We start from the raw sequence: 20,598 nt of genomic DNA on the forward strand, positions 1-20,598 counted from the left end.
CCTCTCTCCTCCCCTGGCCACAAGTACACCTACCTATCCATCCTCACCACTTAAGCTTTCACTGACACTGGAAATGACAAGCAAGACTAGGGAGCTCCACAGAGTCCACAAGAGACGGTGTTCCAAAGCCATCTGTCTTCAAGTATAACCAAACTGAATTTTCATACAACTGAAACCACTCACAAAGGTCATCTACAGCAGTTAAATTTCACAATCCACAAACACAAGTAAGAATGAGCGAGGTTTCGCCTTCTCCTAAAAACCGGACAGGGCTGTCTATCATGTCTATCTTCATCCTTAATGGTTTCGCTCCAGCCCTTGCATGCTGGCGAAGCACACTGCCCTGCTCCGGCTGCTGCTGTGAGAGCTAAAGCTAACGTTCTCAGACGCACCACAGCTCCATAATGGAGGTGCTATCTGACTGTCCTGCCCTAGCTTCAGGTTTCAAAAACATGTCTGTCCTCACTTTGTATTTGTTTCTCGTTCTTTATCATATCCATCACTTCAAATTCAAAGTGTCTGAAATTCAATTTGGCATTTAAAAAAATAAGAAGAATAAAACTTGTATCCATCTGCCTTGCATAGTCGTTTCATTCATTCTGACTGCAATCAATAGTCTTGCAATCTATGGCAAATGCCAAGAATTTCTTCAGTAAGTCTCCTCAAATCTGTTACTTCCCTTTCACCTCTATTTCAGACGAGGTTCAGATATCTCTTATCTGGGCATTGCTACAGTCATCCCAAACAGGCTTTTAGGTTCTTCTCCAACTTATACAACACTACAAACTAACCTTCTGAACTTGCTATCACTTATTACTCCTACTTTAAAACATCAAAAAGTTCATTATTTCCTTACAAACCAAGTTATCTTCTAGGACATCTTGTCATAAAACCAAAGACCTTCAAAACTGGAACCATAAAATTATACAATAGAATAAACTAAAACCTTAGAGGAAGTGTCTTAGCTGACCAAAAGCAAAATATACTAGAACTGAGCCTTGAAATCCTAAATTGCTGCTTTTCCAAATCTTCCCACTATAAAATGAACGACAGCGGCTTGCCAGGCCCTGTAGACTTGCTTTGATAGGTTACATCACAGCCATCTTTTTAATGAACCACAGAAGTCAGAGAAAACCTGACCCAGATCTTCTAACTTTCTATCACCTTTGATCGCACTAATCTACCATTTAGCTACTGTCCTATACAGTCCAGAAAATTCTAAATTCTAGTCACTGTCTTGATTATTATCTTTTTAGTGATTATGAAGCAATGTGGTTGGAAGACAGGAAAAAATATGGGGGAGGGAAGGGAAAGGAGGTTCTCCAGCTTTACCAACTAAGAGTCAAGAATTCCAATACATTTAACATTTGCAGTTTTCTAGGAATCTCATCAGAAGTCACATTTCCAAAAAAACGGGGGGGGGGGGGCACATGTCCTAACTCCCTTGTGCAGCCCTAGTGGCTCCTGATTCTATCTTATCAGATTCTGCTCACACCCAAGGAACCATCAGTCATTCGATCGTCTCATTTGTAAGAAGTTTCTTAGCGATCCTTTGGGATGCACCTTGAGCACCACCAAAATGCATATGCCTACTGCTAATTCCAGTTCTTTGAGAAGCCCACACTTGTGGTCATGGTAATGCATTTTCTTCTGGGGCACCTCTTTCTCTTAATCTTTGTGCTTATATAAAAATTTCTTTTAATGAAGCACCAACTCTTCTTCCTACTTCTGATCCAAAAACTCTTTCCTGTGTCTGGCAAGGATCAAGTTTAACCTGAAAGAGAACTCCCAGGTTCATGTGAGCCACAGTCTTTGCTGCCGACAGTTACATCATCCTTGCATCCCACTGATGAGACTCTCAAGCCTTCCTTTATCTTACTCTAAGTTTTCCATATAACCTCAATAATCAAATACTATGTACATTTATCAAAACATTCTGCCAATGAACAGGAAAATAAGACTATAACAATACCAATTATAATGCTGGTCTTACCCCAAAAGATTAAATATCTAATATGAAAACACAAAATCACCCAAACAGCAAACACATTTAAAATTTCATCAAAAAAATTAAAATACAAGCAAACAAACAAAAAAACACCAGGCAAGATGGCACACACCTTTAATCCCAGCACTTGGGAGAGAGAGGGCAGGCAGATTTCTGTGAGTTCCAGCCCAGCCTTGTCTACAGAGTAAGTTCCAGGACAGCCAAAGATACAGAGAAATCCTGTCTCAAAACCCCACCCCATCCCCCCAAAAAACACTCTGCAATCAGAGCATGTGTTGCTGCTGTCAGATTTGGGGAGTCTGGGAGTACAAGAGAGCAGACATGAAGAATATGTATTTTAAGTTTACCTCGACGTCCTCAGACTAGTTCCTCCTAAAAACTCATTTGCTTTTTGTATCTCAGTGATTTCCAATTTAAATCTTACTCTATAATCTGTAACATGAGCAGCTAGTGTAAAAAAAAACACTAAAATATTAATTAAGAACCTCAGGATAAGAAAAAAAACAGTTAAGTGTTCTGACTGACTCAAACAAGCACGAAAAAAAGACACTAAAAAAGTCACCAGGTTTCCATCTAAACAAGACAAGGTTCTGCAGAGGAACTCAAGAGTGAAGAAGCTGAGTTCACGTCTAAAGGCCGTTCAACAATTAAATCTCCGATAAAAGATGGCTTCTACTGCCTCTTAAGTTCTTGACTTTATATTCCTACATTACTACCTTAACCTTAACAAGTAAAAGCTTAACATTTTGAGTCTACAATTTAAATCATTCATCCGGAGGCTGGAAAGTTGCAAAACAGGCCCTGCTGTGGCTTTTGACCTACTGGAGTATCACTGGTATCGTTTTCACTCATCAAAAACTAGCATATTGGTTCAGTTCTCACTTTCCATACGTATAGCTAAGATGAAGAAATACCCTTTAAGTTCATATGTGACATGCTCACAGCTGTTTTCCCCCTTTGCGTTGAATAAAAGACCTTTAACAAAGTCTCGTGTGAATTCTACGTTAAACTCACCTTTCCCCCACATTTTTTACTGAGCAGTTTTTGTTTTTTGTTTGTTTTTTTAAAAGCTGGGCGTTGTAGTTACTCAGCTACAGAAATGCTTTTAACACACTCCTATCTTAATAATTTGTTCTAGAAGGAAGTAGCATTTAAAAAGAATTATAAAACTTGAAAGTAGCCAGGAACACAGAACAAAAAACCATCCTTGATGGAAATGTTTATTTTAAGCACTTAAAAACAGTTCTAATAATGAAGACAACTTATTCTAAGTGTTCAGACACACAGCCTTCTCTCTCTCTCAAACAGCAACTGACAAGCTACATAATAAAATGCTGTTAAAATATTCAGTAGTCAACACTTTAATACTCTGCAGACTTAAATTCTTACACAGTGATCCACTGAGATTTGAAAGGATCTGAGCTTTCAAGGGGGAGGAGGGGGATCAAGATCACTGATTGGTTATTACAAGGACAAAGGTTAGCATAAATTTAAATTTAGATATGCATTTAAAACTATGTACACATCTGAATAATTTCAAGACATATAAAAACTAAAAAGTATTCAAGAAGCCTCAAGGGTTCACATTCCATTTCAAAGAAAAGCCTCTTGCGATGAAATTCTACTGTGTACAAACCTACGGCTGGATTTCAGGCACAGCGACCGGCATGCCAGTTATACAGCATGCACACCAAAGGGAACAACAAACAAGATGTTAATCTCATACCCATGTCAACATGCAAGACTAGAAAAGAACCCCGACAAACAGGGCTGAAAATCAAATCCCACTAAACAGAAGGACACCTTTCCTAGCCACGATCAACTGTGAACACGGAAGGCAGCTGTTTGTTTAATCTTCAGCATTACATGCTCACAGCCTTCACACTCGATCGGCAGGACATCTAAACTGCAAAGCCGACCCACGGAGATCTTCCTGGTTACATAAAAACGAATGAATGATGAAAACACATACCCTTGTCCTTCCAGTGCTTCTTCTGACCGTCCATTTCTTGTCACGATCTGCCCTCCAGCAGCAGTTACAAATTATGCATACCAACAGAAAAACTGTGAGCGGCGAAATCTCCCCAAGACATGGAATCCTTGTTTCCTCAACCTAAGTCTGCAGTCTCCCCGCTGCACAGCTGCAGCAGGACTGGAGTCACCTGACTCTTCGGGGTGTGGAGCAGGCTGACGCAGTACAATCTGTAACTAGGCTACTAATGCTCAGACGTTAATGCTTCCTTCTATCTGTTTAGTGTCTGAGCCCTTTGCTGCTCCTACCAAATGGAGCTGCCTTTTCCAGGGGAAGGGGCAGCTGCCAAAAGAAGGCGAAAGACTCTTCCAAAAGAGCCAGACACTACACACACCTAACGGATACAGAACTGCGATTGCACCCACAGACTTCTCTTTTGGGGGTCAATTCAAGTGTGCTGCCTTTTTTTTTTTTTCAGTTTCACTTGTAACTCTAAACTCAACAGTTAACCCATGAGATAAGAAATGGACTGAGCCAAGTGGGTCAGTAACTTCACTGTCAATGTTGGGAGCCTTGCTTCTGGGCTTACTGAGGCTTAAAGCACCATTCTGGAAGCTATGATCAGAAAAATCAATTTAGTAATGTTTATAAATTACTTCAGTGGAGAAATTCTCGATTTCAGTGATCTTAGCTATTTTGTTTACATTTCTAGAAATCTACTCTTCCCGATATATTTAATTATCCCCTGCTTCAATTCAGTCTTTTAATAAATACTAACTGCCTACCATTGCAGACACTATTAATAGATCCTTGGCTGGGGGAGAAAGTCACCCTATGAAAACGGCATAATTTAATAAACATAAAAACAGCTGTAGCACAATGCCTGCACCACAGGATGGTTCGCGAGTCGGGCAAGGGGCTGGAGACTGACTGACTGACTGACTGACTGACTGACTGACTGACTGACTGACTGACACACACACACACACACACACACACACACACACACACACACACACACACACGACAGAGAATCTTACATAGGGCTCTCCTTGACTAATGGCCACGCCCTAGCTCTCGGGACTTCTCAGCCGCGAGCCCACCAGAAACCACTCCCCTGACATCAGAAACTCATTAGGGTCTCGTGCCCAGAGCAGCTGCAAGCACAGGAAAACAAGTTGTTTGCTCCGGCAGGCAAAGGGTCACAGAAAATTCAGGTGTGAGGGTCCGCAGCACCCAATAAACAGCTACAGTAGTTCTAATTTTTTTCAAATTTTATTAACCTTGCATTCACATTCCAGTGTAGAAGTCTTTCTGATGTCCCACAACTGGCTTAGAGTGGCAATCCAATCAGCTAAAATATTTTTAAGTACGTATGACATGCCAAAATATAATGTATAATTTATACAGAGAGGTCCTGTCTCTCAAGGCTGTAACTACACTGGAACGGAGGCATTGTTCTGAAACTTGCTCTGAGTGTGTGAACTGCAAAACCTTGCAAAATCCTTAAGTGGACAGAATGCCAATGGTACATTTGTTCATGATCTGTCTCTCTTGCTCAATTAGAAATAAAAGAAAGCAATTTTAAATGAATTTTTTAAGTATTTTCAGTTCAAGAACTAATATTTCACATTACTTGCTAAGCCTTTCCTTACATAATGTGATTATTTGAGAATCGCTGTCACCAGAACACATCAAGGATGGAAATGTGTGACCTCTTCACATGAGTCAAGCATTCAAAACAATTCAACAAATACAAAATACTCCCAGGATGGTATTTTTAAACAAGCTCTTTAAAACTCAGAAGGATGGTTTGCCTTACCAGGTGATGGTGTCTTACCTTTAATCCCAACACTCAGAAGGCAGAGGACAATCAAGGCTGTTACAACACAGAGAAACCCTGTCTCTAAAAACCAAACCAAACCAAACCTGACAGACAAGGACAAGGAATGTAGCTAAATGGTAAGTGTGTGCACATCAGACTCACAGTTTGGGGTTCTAAGCCCAGCTGCAACACAACAAAAAACGAACATCAGAAGACACTACCTTCAAGTTAGGTAGTTCCTGGGGAAAGTAGCTGGCGTTTATAAAGCTCACACATCTACAGTACTAATTCTTAAAGTGCTGAGAACATGTGCAATAATACGTTCACATATTAAATGTACTCTTAGTACTGTAGAGTTATATTTAAGAAAGCAAATTGGAAGCCTTTAAGTTCAGTAAGCATTCAACCTTGCAGAATGAGACTCAATTCCTTAATTTCAGTTATTACAATTTATGCTTAGTACAGAGAAAACTAGCTGGCTCATAGGTACCAAATGACATGTTTGCCCACTTCTTTCTCCAGGTTTTAAAACTGAAGTTGTTTAAGTTAGCTAAGCAAAATACTTTAATCTGGAAAGCCAATAAGGCAAATTTATGAATACAAAATTTATGGGGCATATTTTCATATCAAGCCTCAACTTTAGTGGGTTTACATAACAATCCTTCCCCCCCCCCATGAACCACAACCCAAAATGAGGTAGTACTGTCTTCTCTGAGAAGTGCAGAATACCAAAGGAGTCACAGCCCAAGCTTTTCTGTGTAATGCTGAATAATAAAAACAAAGACCCACAAGGAACCCACACTCATTTCTGAAGAGTACTTCCTCTAAAATTACCTATTTTCAATGTCTCTCTTCCCAGTCAAAACACTAAGTTTGTTACTATACATTTAACTAAGAAAAATAGTTCCTAATTTTAAAAATTCTGAAAGTGTCCATAAAAAAATAAGCAAAGCAGTTAGCATGTGCAAGCCTCCCCAGCCCGACTTAAGCCTGTCCTACTGGGAAGATTTCAAGCTGAAGAGAACACGTGAAAGCCCAGCATAGCACACGCCTGTAATCCATCATGGGGGGGGGAGCAGGTGGCTCTCTGAGTTCAAGGCCAGCCAACACTCTACAGCCAGGAGAAACAAAACAAGAGAGCTCTGGGACCACACTGCTGCCGCCTCGTCCACCTCACCCAGCTCTCTCAAGCTCTACTCTTCCCACTTCTTTCTTCTACTTTTAAAGTCAGCACAACTTTTGGCTTGTTTGTTTACTGTCTAGAGGCACAAGGAAATTAAGAAAAAAAAACAGCCATTTGCTTGAAAATGTGGTTAAGACACTGCTTGTATACTGTTTGGAAAAGCTATAATTCCTTTTCCTATTAACTGTGGAAACTCAGAATCTTTTTCTAGTATGAAATTAATTTCAGGATTCTGAGCAACACAAAGGCAGGAAACTAGATGTTCTACCCTACCTACCACACCCTGTCATCTAGCGCCCTCTATGGACTAAAAGTCAGCAAACTGCCAAGCTCACTCCAGAAATGGAGAAAGGCTTGTGAGCCTTGTAACGAATGGCAACATTTAAAACATAAAAAAAGAGCATTTTCAAAGTCTCTTAACAACTTCACATAGTAATTTCAATAAGTGAATATTAAAATCCAGAGAAATTGAAAAATGACATTGTTCAATGAGAACAACACACACGTTACTTATAAAGGCCCAAAGTATTTCTAAATTTACAATTTTAAAAGTTAAGTCATTACTTAACTTTTTACTGTAATGAAAACACGTTAAGGAAATACGTTTGAGGACTCCTCAAGGTCATTTCAAAATGCTTATAATAGCATGACTCAAACATTTAACTCTGCAAAAATGTCAAAATTGTCTATAAACTTATTTTTAAATCATTAACAAGTGTGAAACAGATTATCTACGGCTCACTAAGACTTTGTGTACCCATCCACATTTAGTCAGTATCGATATTTAGTTAGCGAATATTCCACAGGACTGGTTTTCCATTACCAACACTAGGTGGCACCAACATCCCAGTGTGCATCGGATTGCCTAACTGACCACCGGCGCTAGCAAGAGCTCCTCTCAATCTTCCAGCACTTCACTAGGACGGCTGCCTGGCACCAGGAAGCTACATCAGAATGTGATGGGAAAGATAACTCTGCTAGAATTCAGACAATTATAAACAAAAGCAAAAATAGACAGGTAATAAAAAGAAACAAGCTTTCCTTTGTGAGCCGTCAAGCCGACCCCTGAAATGTGGGGCAGCATAAAAACCTCCAGAAAATGGAGTCAGCACTGTAACAAGACCGTGCAGCCTGCACATAGGGGGCATAAGATCATAAACAGAACACGCAAACTTTACGATAAGCAAAGGCTGGACAAACAAGTCAAAAAAAGTAAAGCACAAATGGCCAATAAATGAAATCCTAGTTTGGGCATAAAATACAAGAAGTTAATAAAAGGAATACAAATAAAAAAGGAGGAAGTTAAAAAATCCTATTTTCAGATGTTACGATTCTATACATCAGAGACCCTCATGACTGGACAAGAAGGCTCAGAATCTGATAAACGCTCTCTACAAAAAGGTTAGGATTCAAAGTTAACATTAAGAAAGACACCAGCAGACTGTCTATATTAACCAAGTGCATACTGAACACAGCAGAGCAGCAACCCGCTTCATAGCTGCCTCAAAATATAAATAAAGAAACAACGTGGAGTGGAAGAGGCGGAGGCCATTTAATCACAGCACTCGGGAGGCAGAGGCCGAGCTGAAATAAGCTCAAGGCCAGCCTGGTCTACACAGGCAGCTTCAGGTTCTTAGCCAGCCAAAGCTGCATAGAGAAAGAAACCTATTTCAAATGTAAAAAGCCTTGGAATAAACCTAGCAACAGAAGTTAAAGACCTCTACCATGAAAACGGTTAAGACATTAAAGAATTAAATTGAAGATGTAACTGAAATAGCTCACCGTGACGTTCCTAGAATGAACATGGAAGCTCACAAAAATCTTTAACTCCAGTTCCAAGAAATTCAAAACCCTCTTCTGACCTCCCTAAGCACCAGGCATTCATGCAGTACAGGTGCACACATGCAGAGAAAACACTCATACTCAAAAAAATCTGAAAACTATTAAAGAAGAAAAGATATCCCACGATCATGACTAGGCAGAATATAAAAATGACTATACTATCAAAAGCCATCTATAGATTTAATGTAATCTCCACCAAAATACTAATGACATTCTTCACAGCAGTAGAAAAATACAATCTTAACTTTTAAAAGGAAACCCAAAAGACCTCAGATAGCCAAAGCAATCCTGAGCAAAAAGAAATAATGCTGGAGAGATGGCCGTTTCAGATTAAGTCACACTACAGAGCAAGAACTAAGTATCGTGGCCATGGCACAAAAGCAAGCGCACACCCGAGAGGACCAGACAAAAACCTATACAACTACAGCCACTTGATTAATCACTGGGGAAAGGCGGCCTCTTCAACAACGGGGCTAAGAAAACTGGATATCCACATATAAAAAAAAAAGTATGAAACTGGACTATCCCTCAACCTACACCAAAATCAACTACAGATGGAGCGCAGATCTTAAGGTAACATCCCAAACACTCAAACTCTTGGAGAGAAAACATTTTAAAACAGGCATAGACAAGAACTTTCTGAACAAAATTTCAACTGCTCAAGAAATAAAGCCAACAAAAGATAAACAAGACCTCAAGAAATTAAAAGGTTTGGTATAGTTAAGTAGACAGCCTATAGAATGGGAGAATAAAAATCTGTATCTGACAAGATTAATATCTAACAAAGAACTCAAAAATGGACTAATGGAAGCTCTCAAGAGATGAGATATGATACCCAATAAAAACACAAAAAACCGTTGAAACTTACTAGCTGGCAGAGAAATGCAAATTAGAAGTAAGGGAGACCCCACCTCACGCGGGTCACAACAACAGTTATTAAACATAGCAGGATAGTGAGCTGGCTCAGGCCATCAGCAAAGACACGAGTCTCCAGGTCCAACACGGCGGAAAGAGAACCGATTCCTCACAGCTGTCTTGTGACCTGCACACAGAAGCCACGGCAGGCACCAGCGCGCACATGCACACACAGAAAGTAACAGATACATGTAATAAAGTATTTTTCAGTCATTACCAACAAATGCTAGTAAGGTTTTAGACTTAATACATTGCCAGTCATGATGGAATTCAGTAGACAGTTCCTCAAAAAAAACTAAAAATGAAATGGGCCAGAGATGGGGTTCTGTGTTTATTAAAAGCACTTGTTCTTGTAGAAGACCCAGGTTCAGTTCCCAGCACCCACATGATGACTTACAATCATCTGAATGTCCAGGTCGAGGGGATCTGGCACCCTCTTTCGGCCTCCAAAGGCATCAGACATGCACACAGTGCACACATATAAATGGAGGCATACTCATAGAAATATGATAAAAGTAAACAAATCTTAAAACAAACCTAAAAGTAACAGTAAGCACATGATCCAGATGTAGTACTCTTGGGACTCCGAGTCAGCAGATTGCAGAGACTTGGACGTCAGTGTGTAAGGCAACACCATTTACTAGCTACCATGGAACCCACCTAAACATCTAACAACCAAGAAAGGGATAAAGAAAATATGATACATACACACAATGGCATGTTTTTCAGCCATAAAGAATGAAGTTACATTATTTGCAGAAATATGGATGTAATGAAATTGTGTTCGGTGAATTAAGTCAGCCTCAGAAAGACTTATTGTAGGTCAGGCGATGGTGGCGCACACCTTTAATCCCAGCACTCGGGAGGTAGAGGCAGGCGGATCTCTGTGAGTTCGAGACCAGCCTGGTCTACAGAGTTAGTTCCAGGACAGGCTCCAAAACCACAGAGAAACCCTGTCTCGAAACACTAAAAAAAAAAAAAAAAAAAAAAAAAAAAAAAAAAAAAAGAAAGAAAGAAAGAAAGACTTATTGTATGTGATTCCTAGAGTAAATATATACAATTATATATGTACATGTGATATGAAAGCAGATGTCCAAACTTTCTAGAGGAATAAAGGATACTGATGGAGGGGAAGAGAGGACAGGAAAAGTGAAGGAATAAGGTGGAAATGTGGTCATCTGTATGAAATGGCACATATTTGGGTCTGGAAAGATGGCTCTGCCATTAAGAGCATTTGCTGTTCTTGCAGAGGATCAGGTTCCCAACCTTCTTGAGACTCCATTTCCAGGGATCAGAAGTGCTCTCCTGGACTCCAGACCCACATACACATAGGCAAAACACTCAAAAGATATTTTTAAGTACTTACTTAACACAAATATCATGTACAATATAGGTCAGTTGCTAGTGCTTACTTAGCAGGAATGAAACCTTGGTTTGAATATCACTCTGCATAAAGTGGTAGTGCCTGCAAAGCCCAGTGTTTGGAAGGTGGAAACAGTCAGAAGTAGGTGGTTATTCTTGTTAAGTATTATTTTGTTTGTATAAATGTTTTGCCTGTGTGTATATATGTATATATGCACTACTTGCATATGTGTCAAATCCTCTGGAATTGAAGTAATGAACTCGTCACAGGGTGTTAGGAACAAAATCCCAGTCGTCTTCAAGAGCAAGTGCTCCTAACCACAAAGCCATCTCTAGTCACATAATGCTGTCACTTCTGGCTACATAAGACAAATCTAATTAAGTGATATAAAGAAAGCATTCTAAGACTGGGCTAAGGAGATGGTTGAATGGTTAGGAGCAGTTGCAAAGCAACTATAAGGACTTTGGTTCAAATCCCAGCACCCACCTAAGAAGCTGGACATGGTTGTGTGTGCCTTTTAACCTCCGAACTGTGAAGGGTAGAGACAAGAGGACTGGTAGGGCTTCCTGGCCACCAGCCTAGACAAAAAAAGGGATCTCAAACTGGAATGATAGCCAAAATGACCTTGAAATTGTGATCCTCCTGCCCCATCTCTCGGTGTTGGATTACAGGAAAAACTATCATACCCTCAAGTAAGTTTAGCTGGTGTTACACTCTACCTACTTCTAATGAGGGTCCAACAAGACCAGCAGCTCTCAAGGAATTATCTAGGAGGGCTGAGACTTACAGTCTTGTAGACTGAACAGCTACCAGATTCCTACACTCTCTGTCAAGAGATAACCATTGTTGGTCCACTTGGACCAAAGCCTGTAAGCCACTCTGTCAAAACCGTGTCTGTGTGTGTGTGAGTGAGAGAGAGAGAGAGAGAGAGAGAGAGAGAGAGAGAGAGAGAGAGAGAGAGAGAGAGAGAGAGAGATTGAGCACGCTTATGCCAGGTAAGTTACAGGAGATAAAATAAAGGATTTTTTTGTCTCCCTACTCTTAAAGAAACATACTATAGTACTTCAAACAACCATGCCAAAGCAATTATAAGTACCTGCTTTTAATATATTGATTGTAATTAAGGAAATCATCAAGCTGAAAAATCTAATCTACCTCTCATTCTTTTTATAGGAAAAAAGCCAATACCTAGAGATTGTGAGAAATCATATTATTCAACTCTATTTACACTATTATGTATTTACTATATTTACACTATTATGTATATATTTATGGAATATACACATTTGGGTTGTTTTGTTTTCAGACAGAGTTTTTCTGTGTAGCCCTGGCTATCTTGGAACTTGCTCTGTAAACCAGACTGGCCTCAAAAATATGCCTGCTTCTGTCTCCCAAATGCTAGAATTAAAGGCTTACACACTTGTTATATGTAAATTATATTCTATTCCCTAGTGAGTGAACATCATAGTTTAAAAAAACTACTGAAAAAATTTAATGTTTAAGGACACAGAAATACTAATTACCTTGATCATTCCATATTTATACAATTATCACATTGTACCCTCTATATCTACAATTTTAACAGTTAAAAATGATTTTTTTTTAGAATAATCTAATTTAGTTTCTAAAAATGGGGCTGGAGAGATGGCCGTGAAGATAAGGCACTGCCACACAGGCTTGGAGGCCAGAGTTTGGATCTCAGAAGTTACAGAAGAGCCAGGTGGGTGTGGTGAGCCACCCACCAGAAAGAACAGGGTGAGGCAGCAGAGACAGGGAATCCCTGCCTGAAGGTAGAGTAGGGCACAGAGGATTCCCAGCCTCAGCCTCAGGGTACACACTCTGTCTCTGCACAAACACTCAGGGGAGAAGGTCCAGCTAAAGAATTGAGTAAATCAGGTGATAGTGGTGCACACCTTTAATCTCAGCTCTGGGGAGGCAGAGACAAGCACATCTCTTGTGAGTTTGATGCCAGCCTGGTCTACACAGAGAAACTCTGTCTCCACAAAAAAAAAAAAAAAGACTGACTTTCTTGAAGAAAAAATACTGTTTCCTTAAAAGTCAGCACCAACCATTCTTCAGGGTCCTTACCGAGCCTCCAAAGGCATTGCTACTCTTTATTCTTTTGTTTTTTTGAGACAGGGTTTCTCAGTAGCTTTGGGGCCTGTCCTGTAGATCAGGCTGACCTCGAACTCAGATCTGCCTGCCTCTGCCTCCCGAGTGCTGAGATTAAAGGCGGGCGCCACCACCCTCACCCCTGCACTCTTTCTTTTCATTCGAAACCAGGGCTACAGATCCCTAGGTTTACTGAAAGCAATCTAGGTTTGGGGAGGTAGCATGAAGGTAGAAGGTGACTTCCCAGATATTTTAATATTGCTCACATGTCTTCTCCTGGCCTTTAACGCTGCTCTGTGCTTCACTGTCACCTCTACTGTTCCCCTAAGCCACTGTAATCCTTTCACTAAAGCCTGGCCCTTCCTTCACTTCTAAATCACCTGCTTACTCTCCAGTACTTAGCACAATTGGGAGACAGGGCGTGTCAAGTATTCTCTGCTAACTAATGCTGCTTCCAGATCTAGACTATCATTTCAGAAGCCTGACTAGGTCACATTCTATCTTACTGCCCCTGCCGATTTTCCCAATGCCTTTCACCAAAGACTCTTGCAGTTTTTTGTTGCTGCTCTGGTGTTCTGGAGTCAGGGGTGGGGGCACATGACTCCTCATTTGTTTAAGTACATCACACAGACACCACAGACTGTTTACTAAGACAGGGTCTCTCACTGACCCTCGAGCTTGCAGACTCAGTCCAGCTAGCCTGACTGCCTCCAGTGTGCCGGGATTACAGGCGGGCCACTGTGCCTGCAAGCTTTTATGTGAATTCTGGTCACATGCTTATATCAAGTGATTAATCCACTGAGCCATCTTCCCAGAACCTGTCCTGTACCATAATCAATATCTGAAGTCCTGTCACTGTCCTAAGTGACTTTAATGCACTTGCAATACATTTCAACCTTTGGCCTCAGTAACTTTCTTCAGGGTCAAACCTCTTATACTCAACCACTTACAATCAAAAGCTACGTTATGATCAACCCAAACTGCTTTTGCTTTAAAATCCTAAACTCAATGTCCAACAAACACATGCATCTTACTATTTTCCCGTAACATTCTGAGTCAAAGTTTTATTCTTCCTACCACTTTTGGTTCTTAGCCCTAATTTGCACCTAGAGTTCACTTCATCTACTCCTCTCTATCAACTTCTATTCACGCGAGCGTGGATGCCAGCCTATCATTTCAAGGACTGCGGACTACTTTATCATGGCTCTCTCCTGGCTCACTGTCCTCCACTGCCCCTGTAGCAAAACAGAACTACCTCAAATAAAACCTTCTCTCGATTCTCTACCCAGGCTGCTCAGCACACTGGAAGTCAATAGAGCCTAGCACGCACAAGGCCCTGAGTAAGTCACTGTACCACACACATCAATGAGTAAGCTCTTGCCGCACTGCCCTTGCATCCTTAGTTGAAAACATTTCATAATTATTTTGCCAAGTGTGTTTCTGCTCATTCTTAGCAAATACTCCACATACTGCTTTAACATTAATATCAAACAAGTCCTCCTTCAGCTTCAGACATAAACCCCTAGCAGTATCAATACCCATCCACACCCCCCTTTCCCTGCTGCCCTTCTGAAGAGGCAAGTGAGCTTGTCTCTCCCTCTCCCTCTGTGTCTCTTTCCCATTCCCTTTATCTCAATAAAGTCCACATTCAAAACACACAACCCATCCACACATTCCTTTCTGCTCACTACAGCAGTATTCCCTCACCTAAACTCTGGAGTCCATCCCAGCACCTAGGATCGACTACTCTGGACATCCTAAAGGGGTAGGGAGAATCCCTTCAACCCCATATTCCATTCCTCTGCGAGCTAACATTTTTCTTCTTGTTCCCAAACTGTTATCAAGTTTAGTCTGCGTGGGTCCTGGTCCACCCATGTAAATGTGCTTATCAGGCACCTCCTGTCCTTTCTCAGTCCTTAACTCCCATGTGTTAACCATCTATCTTTGCCTTTGGTTTCCTCTTGTTCCTCTGGGGCTTTAGTTTTTAGATCCAAGTTTACGGCAAATATACACAAGCTGTTTCAAAGTTTTTAAAGGTATGACATCAGTAAATGTCTTTGCTTCAATACTAACATATTCAAATTCAATTTGTCTTCTCCCAATCCCATTTTGTTTTCTCATGTCCTCATCTCCATTTTTCATGCTGTTACCTCATACACACATGGCAGGAACCCAGAATCTTGGCACTCTCCATATCCTTCATGTTCATATTCAAACAGGGAATTGTTGTAGGAATTTTGATCACATTCTGATGCTCCCTAGACTGCCAATAAAGTTTGCTTTGAATCAGAGGGCAGAGATAACTACTAGCTGACCAGAATGAGTCATAAAGGTTTTGGAGGACCGAGGACAGATAGACAGGTAGTAGAGGCCTGGGCTTACTCTCCAAGAAGAGGGCAGAACCCAGAAGTGGGTTGCTTCTCTGCAGCTTCTCTGATCATTCAGGTTCTTACCCCGATATCTGACTCCCAAGTTTTTACTGATAAAGATAATTAGATAAACACTACAGGAAATCTCCATGCTCAATTCATTATTTGAACATTCAGAATTTCCTCTTGTAACAGAGAATTTGCACACTGGTCTGACACTAGCCAGTGCTAGCTAATATGTAAGTATATTCAGTAAATACAACATAATTGCTATATATTTAAATAGAAAACACAGCTAACAATGCTAAGAAAAAAATGTTGCTGGGACTCACCCATGTAATTTCACACTCACAGCTCATCTCCTAATATTATTCTCCTATATTCAGAGACCAAAGCCTAGCATAATGGTCATCAAAGAGTTTTCACCTAGCAACTGATGGAAGCAGATGCAGGCAGAGAACCACAGCCAAACATGAGGAGGAGCTATGGGAATCCTGTGGAAGTTGGGGAGGTAAGAATTTTAGGGAGCGAGGTGTCACGGATACCACAAAAACAAAATAAAACAAAGACCACAGAATCAACTAACCAGGGCTCATAGGGGTTCATAGAGGACTGAACCAACAATAAGGGCGTCTGTGTGGCTCCGACCTGGGTCCTCTGCATATGTTACCACTGTGTAGCTTGGTGTTCTTATGGGGTTTCTAAGAGTGGGAACGAGGGCTGTCTCTGACTCTTTTGCCTTCTTTGGGGACCCTATACCTCATAGCAGGTTGCCTCACCCAGCCTTAATATGGAGGGATGTGCATAGTCTTACTGTAACTTGGTATGCCATATTTGGTTGCTATCCCTGGGATGCCTGTCCTTCCAGAAGGGAAAGGGAGTAGAGGTGAATCCAGAGGAGCAGGGAGGGGAAACTGTGGTAGGGATGGAATATATGAGAGAAGAATAAATAAAAAGAAAAAATGTGTGCAAAAATGGCAAATGTTGAGTTAAAAAATATAAATGGGTAATCTGAGCTTTTCATAAATTCAGAGCATGCTTCAATTAATTATTTTCTGAAAAATATCTATATTTAATGTCTAGTCTCATACCTCTCACTAGAAAAATAATGCATAAATACTAAAAGCATGCTACAGAAATGGTCATGGTCATGCTTCACAAATTTGATATGAAATCATTTCTAAGCTAAAATAAACACATCAGAAAAGACTGTTTTATATTCCTTGCTTGTCATGTTATCAGTAACACTGAAGAAAAAAATACATCATATAAGATAATTTTACTAATTTTTTTCTGGTTCCATGATGCAATGTTAATTATGGAAAAGATAACCTTAAGGGTGAGTATTGAGTAGAAGGGAAGTACATAGAATTAATACTCAAAACTTTTTTTGTATTCTTGTTTTTTGAGGCAAATTCACAATAATCCTCTTGCCTTAGCCTCCAGAGTTCAGTTTGGATTACAGGTGTTATACCACCATAGTTTTTTGTGTAAGCGTCTCACCTGCGTGTATGCCTGTGCATCACATGTGTCTGGTGCTCATAGGGGTCACAAGAGGCATCAGATGCCCCAGAACTGGAGGCACAGCAGGCTGGGAGGTGAAGCTGATCTCGTGGAGGATGAGAGGGCAGCAGGTGCCCTTAGCCACCGAGCCGCCTTTCCAGCCCCTCAGAACTAAGCTTTTTAACTGAACTAGTGTAATAGAGTCTAATCAACATGTTGTACTAGACACTATGAACATCTGCTACAAAACGTTATCTGTGTTCCACGGTAAGCCAGAAAGCTGGTGAGACAGTGCATGGATTGATTACCTGAAGTTTTACTCAGCTCTGATGAAAACACAGCCGACAATGATCTGTCCGCAGCAGAAGGAAGTTTTTTCTCTGCTTCTTTCGTAAGTACTTTGGGTTTAACTACGCTGCCCATTTCTGCCTGCGGTTCCACAGCAGAAACATCTGAAGACAATAAAGATCCCTTAGATACACTGGACCTATCTTTGGAGAATGCTTCTGGAACATGGACTTCATCTTTAGGATGCATATTCTTCAAAGAAAGGTCGCGGGGCAATTCTGAACAAGGCGGTAACCCAGCCCCACTCTGGACATGAGCAATTTCACTTCTGCCAGATACTTCTAGGCCAGAGTATTCCTTGGCTAATTTAGGAGAAGAATCGGCTTTAGAACTGACAAACGTGGGAAATTCATCTATTATCTCAATTGGAGATGAATCTGAAAATGTTTCACTTTCTTTTATTTTGTCTTCCTTAGAAGTAATCAAGTCATCATTTGAATAAACGGCAGTATTGAGATCTTCCATCTGCAGAGGAATTCTCTCCTTGTTGGTCAGTGTTGGAACTGCATTAGCGGCAGCATCTCTTGTAATATGTAAAGTGGGCTGGAAAGCCTCCAAGTACGGCTTTCCTACCTCCTGGGGCGAAGCACTGAACCTGTCCTTGGGTGTGTGTGGTGTTACTGTCTCGGACATGTCAGTGAGACTCTCCTTCATCAGCATCACGGCTTCCTCTTGTGGTTGTGGAACTTCGGGGATTGAATCATCACTAAACAAGTCAACTGGTTCAGAATCAGGTGAGGAATCCTCCACTAGCTCAGAGTGCTCAGGCACCAATTTCTCAAATTTCGCTATTTCTGAATAATTAGAGAAATCTGGACTTGGTTCAGTGGAGAGCTTTGTTTCTTTAATTAAATCACACGCAATGGATATGTAAGGAGTTTCTGTCTCCTGAGCGGCTGCAGTAATGCTTTCAGGCTCTTTAACGTCCTCCTTTACTCCAGAAGCTTTCAGCGCTACGTTCATGGCTTCTTCATATGGTGGGGGATTTTCAGGCTCAGGCTTTATGCTGTCATAACCAACTGATGGGGGTGCTTCTAGTGGGGATCCGCTGGACTGCGCTACAGGAGCACCAGCAGCATTTGGAAGGAGAGAGCTTAAGGGTGCTTCCATAACAATGTCAGGCAAAACTGGGGAAGGAGTTGCTTCAGATTCTTCAAATGATGGGCAAAGCTGTGCTGTGGGGTAGAGTGATTCCTGTACAGCTTCTGATGTCTGGACCAAGTCCATTTTCGTTTCATAAGCCATCTTTGTTCCCGTGGCTTCATTCAGTTCACTTTCGCATGCTTCCTGAACTAAATCTGGTGTCAGACCTTCCGGCATGTTTGCCACTTCGGCCTCCGTCACCTTTGATAACTTATCTGTTGTGACATAATCTGCCTCAGAGTCCTGCGCTGCTACAAGGAACGGGTTTGATGTTTTGGGGCTAGTCTTCTCTGTGATAATTTGGGCCTTCCTTTCTTCTATTTTCTTTTCATCTGTTTTATTTTCTGAAGTATGATCTTCTAGCAGAGGGAAAATGTTTGCTGCAGTGCTATCGGAGGCACAGGTGATGTACGCTCTGGAGCCATCCCTCACGGGCTCGGGGGTGCTGGGGAGAGAAGCGTCATCAGGACTACTTCCGCCATCTTTCCCAGGACGTTCTTGCTCCAGCTTATCTTCGGAGCACTTCTCGCGCACTCTGCTCTCCAGATAAGCTGCGGCAGCCAGCAGGTCCCGAGTCTCCTCACCAGTGTCTCTCACTTCCCACGCCTGCTCAAACGGCTTAAAGTCTGCATACGCTTCCCTCATCGGTGCTACCCCTGACCCTTGCATTGCACTAAAAATGTCCTTTGTCTTTTCCGGAGACACAACTCTGTCTTCTTTAACCACTTCAGTGAGGGTCACAGGCGACTCCTGTCGACCACTAACTAAATCCTCTTTGTCTTTCCTCCCCACAGTAACTTCTTCCTTAGTGTTTTCTACCAGCATGGCTGACGCTGCTTTTGGAGAAGCAGCGAATGATGATCCCATTTCTGAATATTCTAATTCTGAAAACGCTGTTAAATCTCTATCTACAAATGGATTTGTTGCCCTCATTGGCAACTCTTTAGAAGCTTCATTGAAAGTTTCTTCAATGGTTCCTCCTGCGGATGGCACCGCTGATAAATGACCAAGGTACTCGCGCTCTTTAAAAGAAACGGCTGAGAGAGGAGACAGAGAAGGAAGAGAGGCAGCAGTCTCAAGCGGGACAGATGGGAAATCCTCTTGAGCAGGCGGAACAGTGTCACCTGGCTGCTCCTTCAAATCCATGCTTTTTTCTGTGGCCATGGACAGAAAGGGAAATTAGAGAAAGCCAGTGTTCTCGGACAGAATGCCAAGTTTTATGACAGATTCATAAAAGTGTTAGTAAAAACTGACTATTAAAGTGAAATGTTAACAGCATTTAGTTAATAAATACACATAGACTTGGATCATTACTGAAAATATCAAACTATAGTCAGTTTTTAAAAGTACTGGCCACTGCAGAACATAGTTAATGTTTCTACCACACAGTAGCCAATGAGGACTCTAAATACTCTCATTACAAAGAAATTCAAAATATCTAAGATGATGGAAATATTAACCAGCTTGACCTAACCATGCAACAATGAATGTACTGAATCACCACGCTGTACCTTGTAAATATAGCTATTAATTTAAAATACCTAAAGAAAAAATTGACATGCGGTTTCAGAAGCAGTTACCTACTATGCAGAGACATAAATCAAATCTGAAAAAAAACAACTTCAAGTATTTACTAACTGAAAAAGAACTACTTTTAACTAGTTTAAAGAGAAAATAAGATTTGATGAGTAACCAGCTGTATAAACTCAACAGGGTACTGGATTATCAAAAGCCAAAGACAGGTATTTCTTTATATAAAGGTCTGTGGCTATAAAATGGCAAACTATTTAAAGAAAATGAATTGTTATTATGTAAATATAAATCAAGGGTCCAAGAAATCCTTACATCATTCCAATTATGAATCAAACCCTGCCTCCCTTGGATGTAGCATATAAAATACAAATTTAGGTGTTTTTTGTTTTTCAGTAAAAACAACATTCTTGAACCAATGCTTACTTTCAGTAAATCCAAAGTACTCTGTTGAATTAACACTAGATTGACAGAATACACAGAGA

General features: G+C 40.9%; 1 protein-coding gene across 3 annotated transcripts in view; it reads right to left on the bottom strand.

Annotated features, from left to right (window-relative positions):
- Rtn4 (reticulon 4) overlaps positions 1 to 20,598 on the bottom strand; it is a 58,676-nt gene that overhangs the window by 23,213 nt on the left and 14,865 nt on the right. Inside the window, exon 3 of one of the 3 annotated variants that reach the window (XM_075942519.1) lies at positions 17,401 to 19,737. The exons of 1 other annotated variant lie outside the window; for it this stretch is intronic. In XM_075942519.1, coding sequence (XP_075798634.1) covers positions 17,401 to 19,737 — 2,337 coding nt within the window. Of the gene's footprint in view, positions 1 to 3,980; positions 5,042 to 17,400; positions 19,738 to 20,598 lie in introns of those variants that run through there. One more of the 3 variants, XM_075942521.1, reaches the window with a different exon arrangement.

The sequence above is a fragment of the Microtus pennsylvanicus genome, chromosome 12, assembly GCF_037038515.1.
Source record: "Microtus pennsylvanicus isolate mMicPen1 chromosome 12, mMicPen1.hap1, whole genome shotgun sequence".
Classification (NCBI taxonomy): Eukaryota; Metazoa; Chordata; class Mammalia; order Rodentia; family Cricetidae; genus Microtus; species Microtus pennsylvanicus.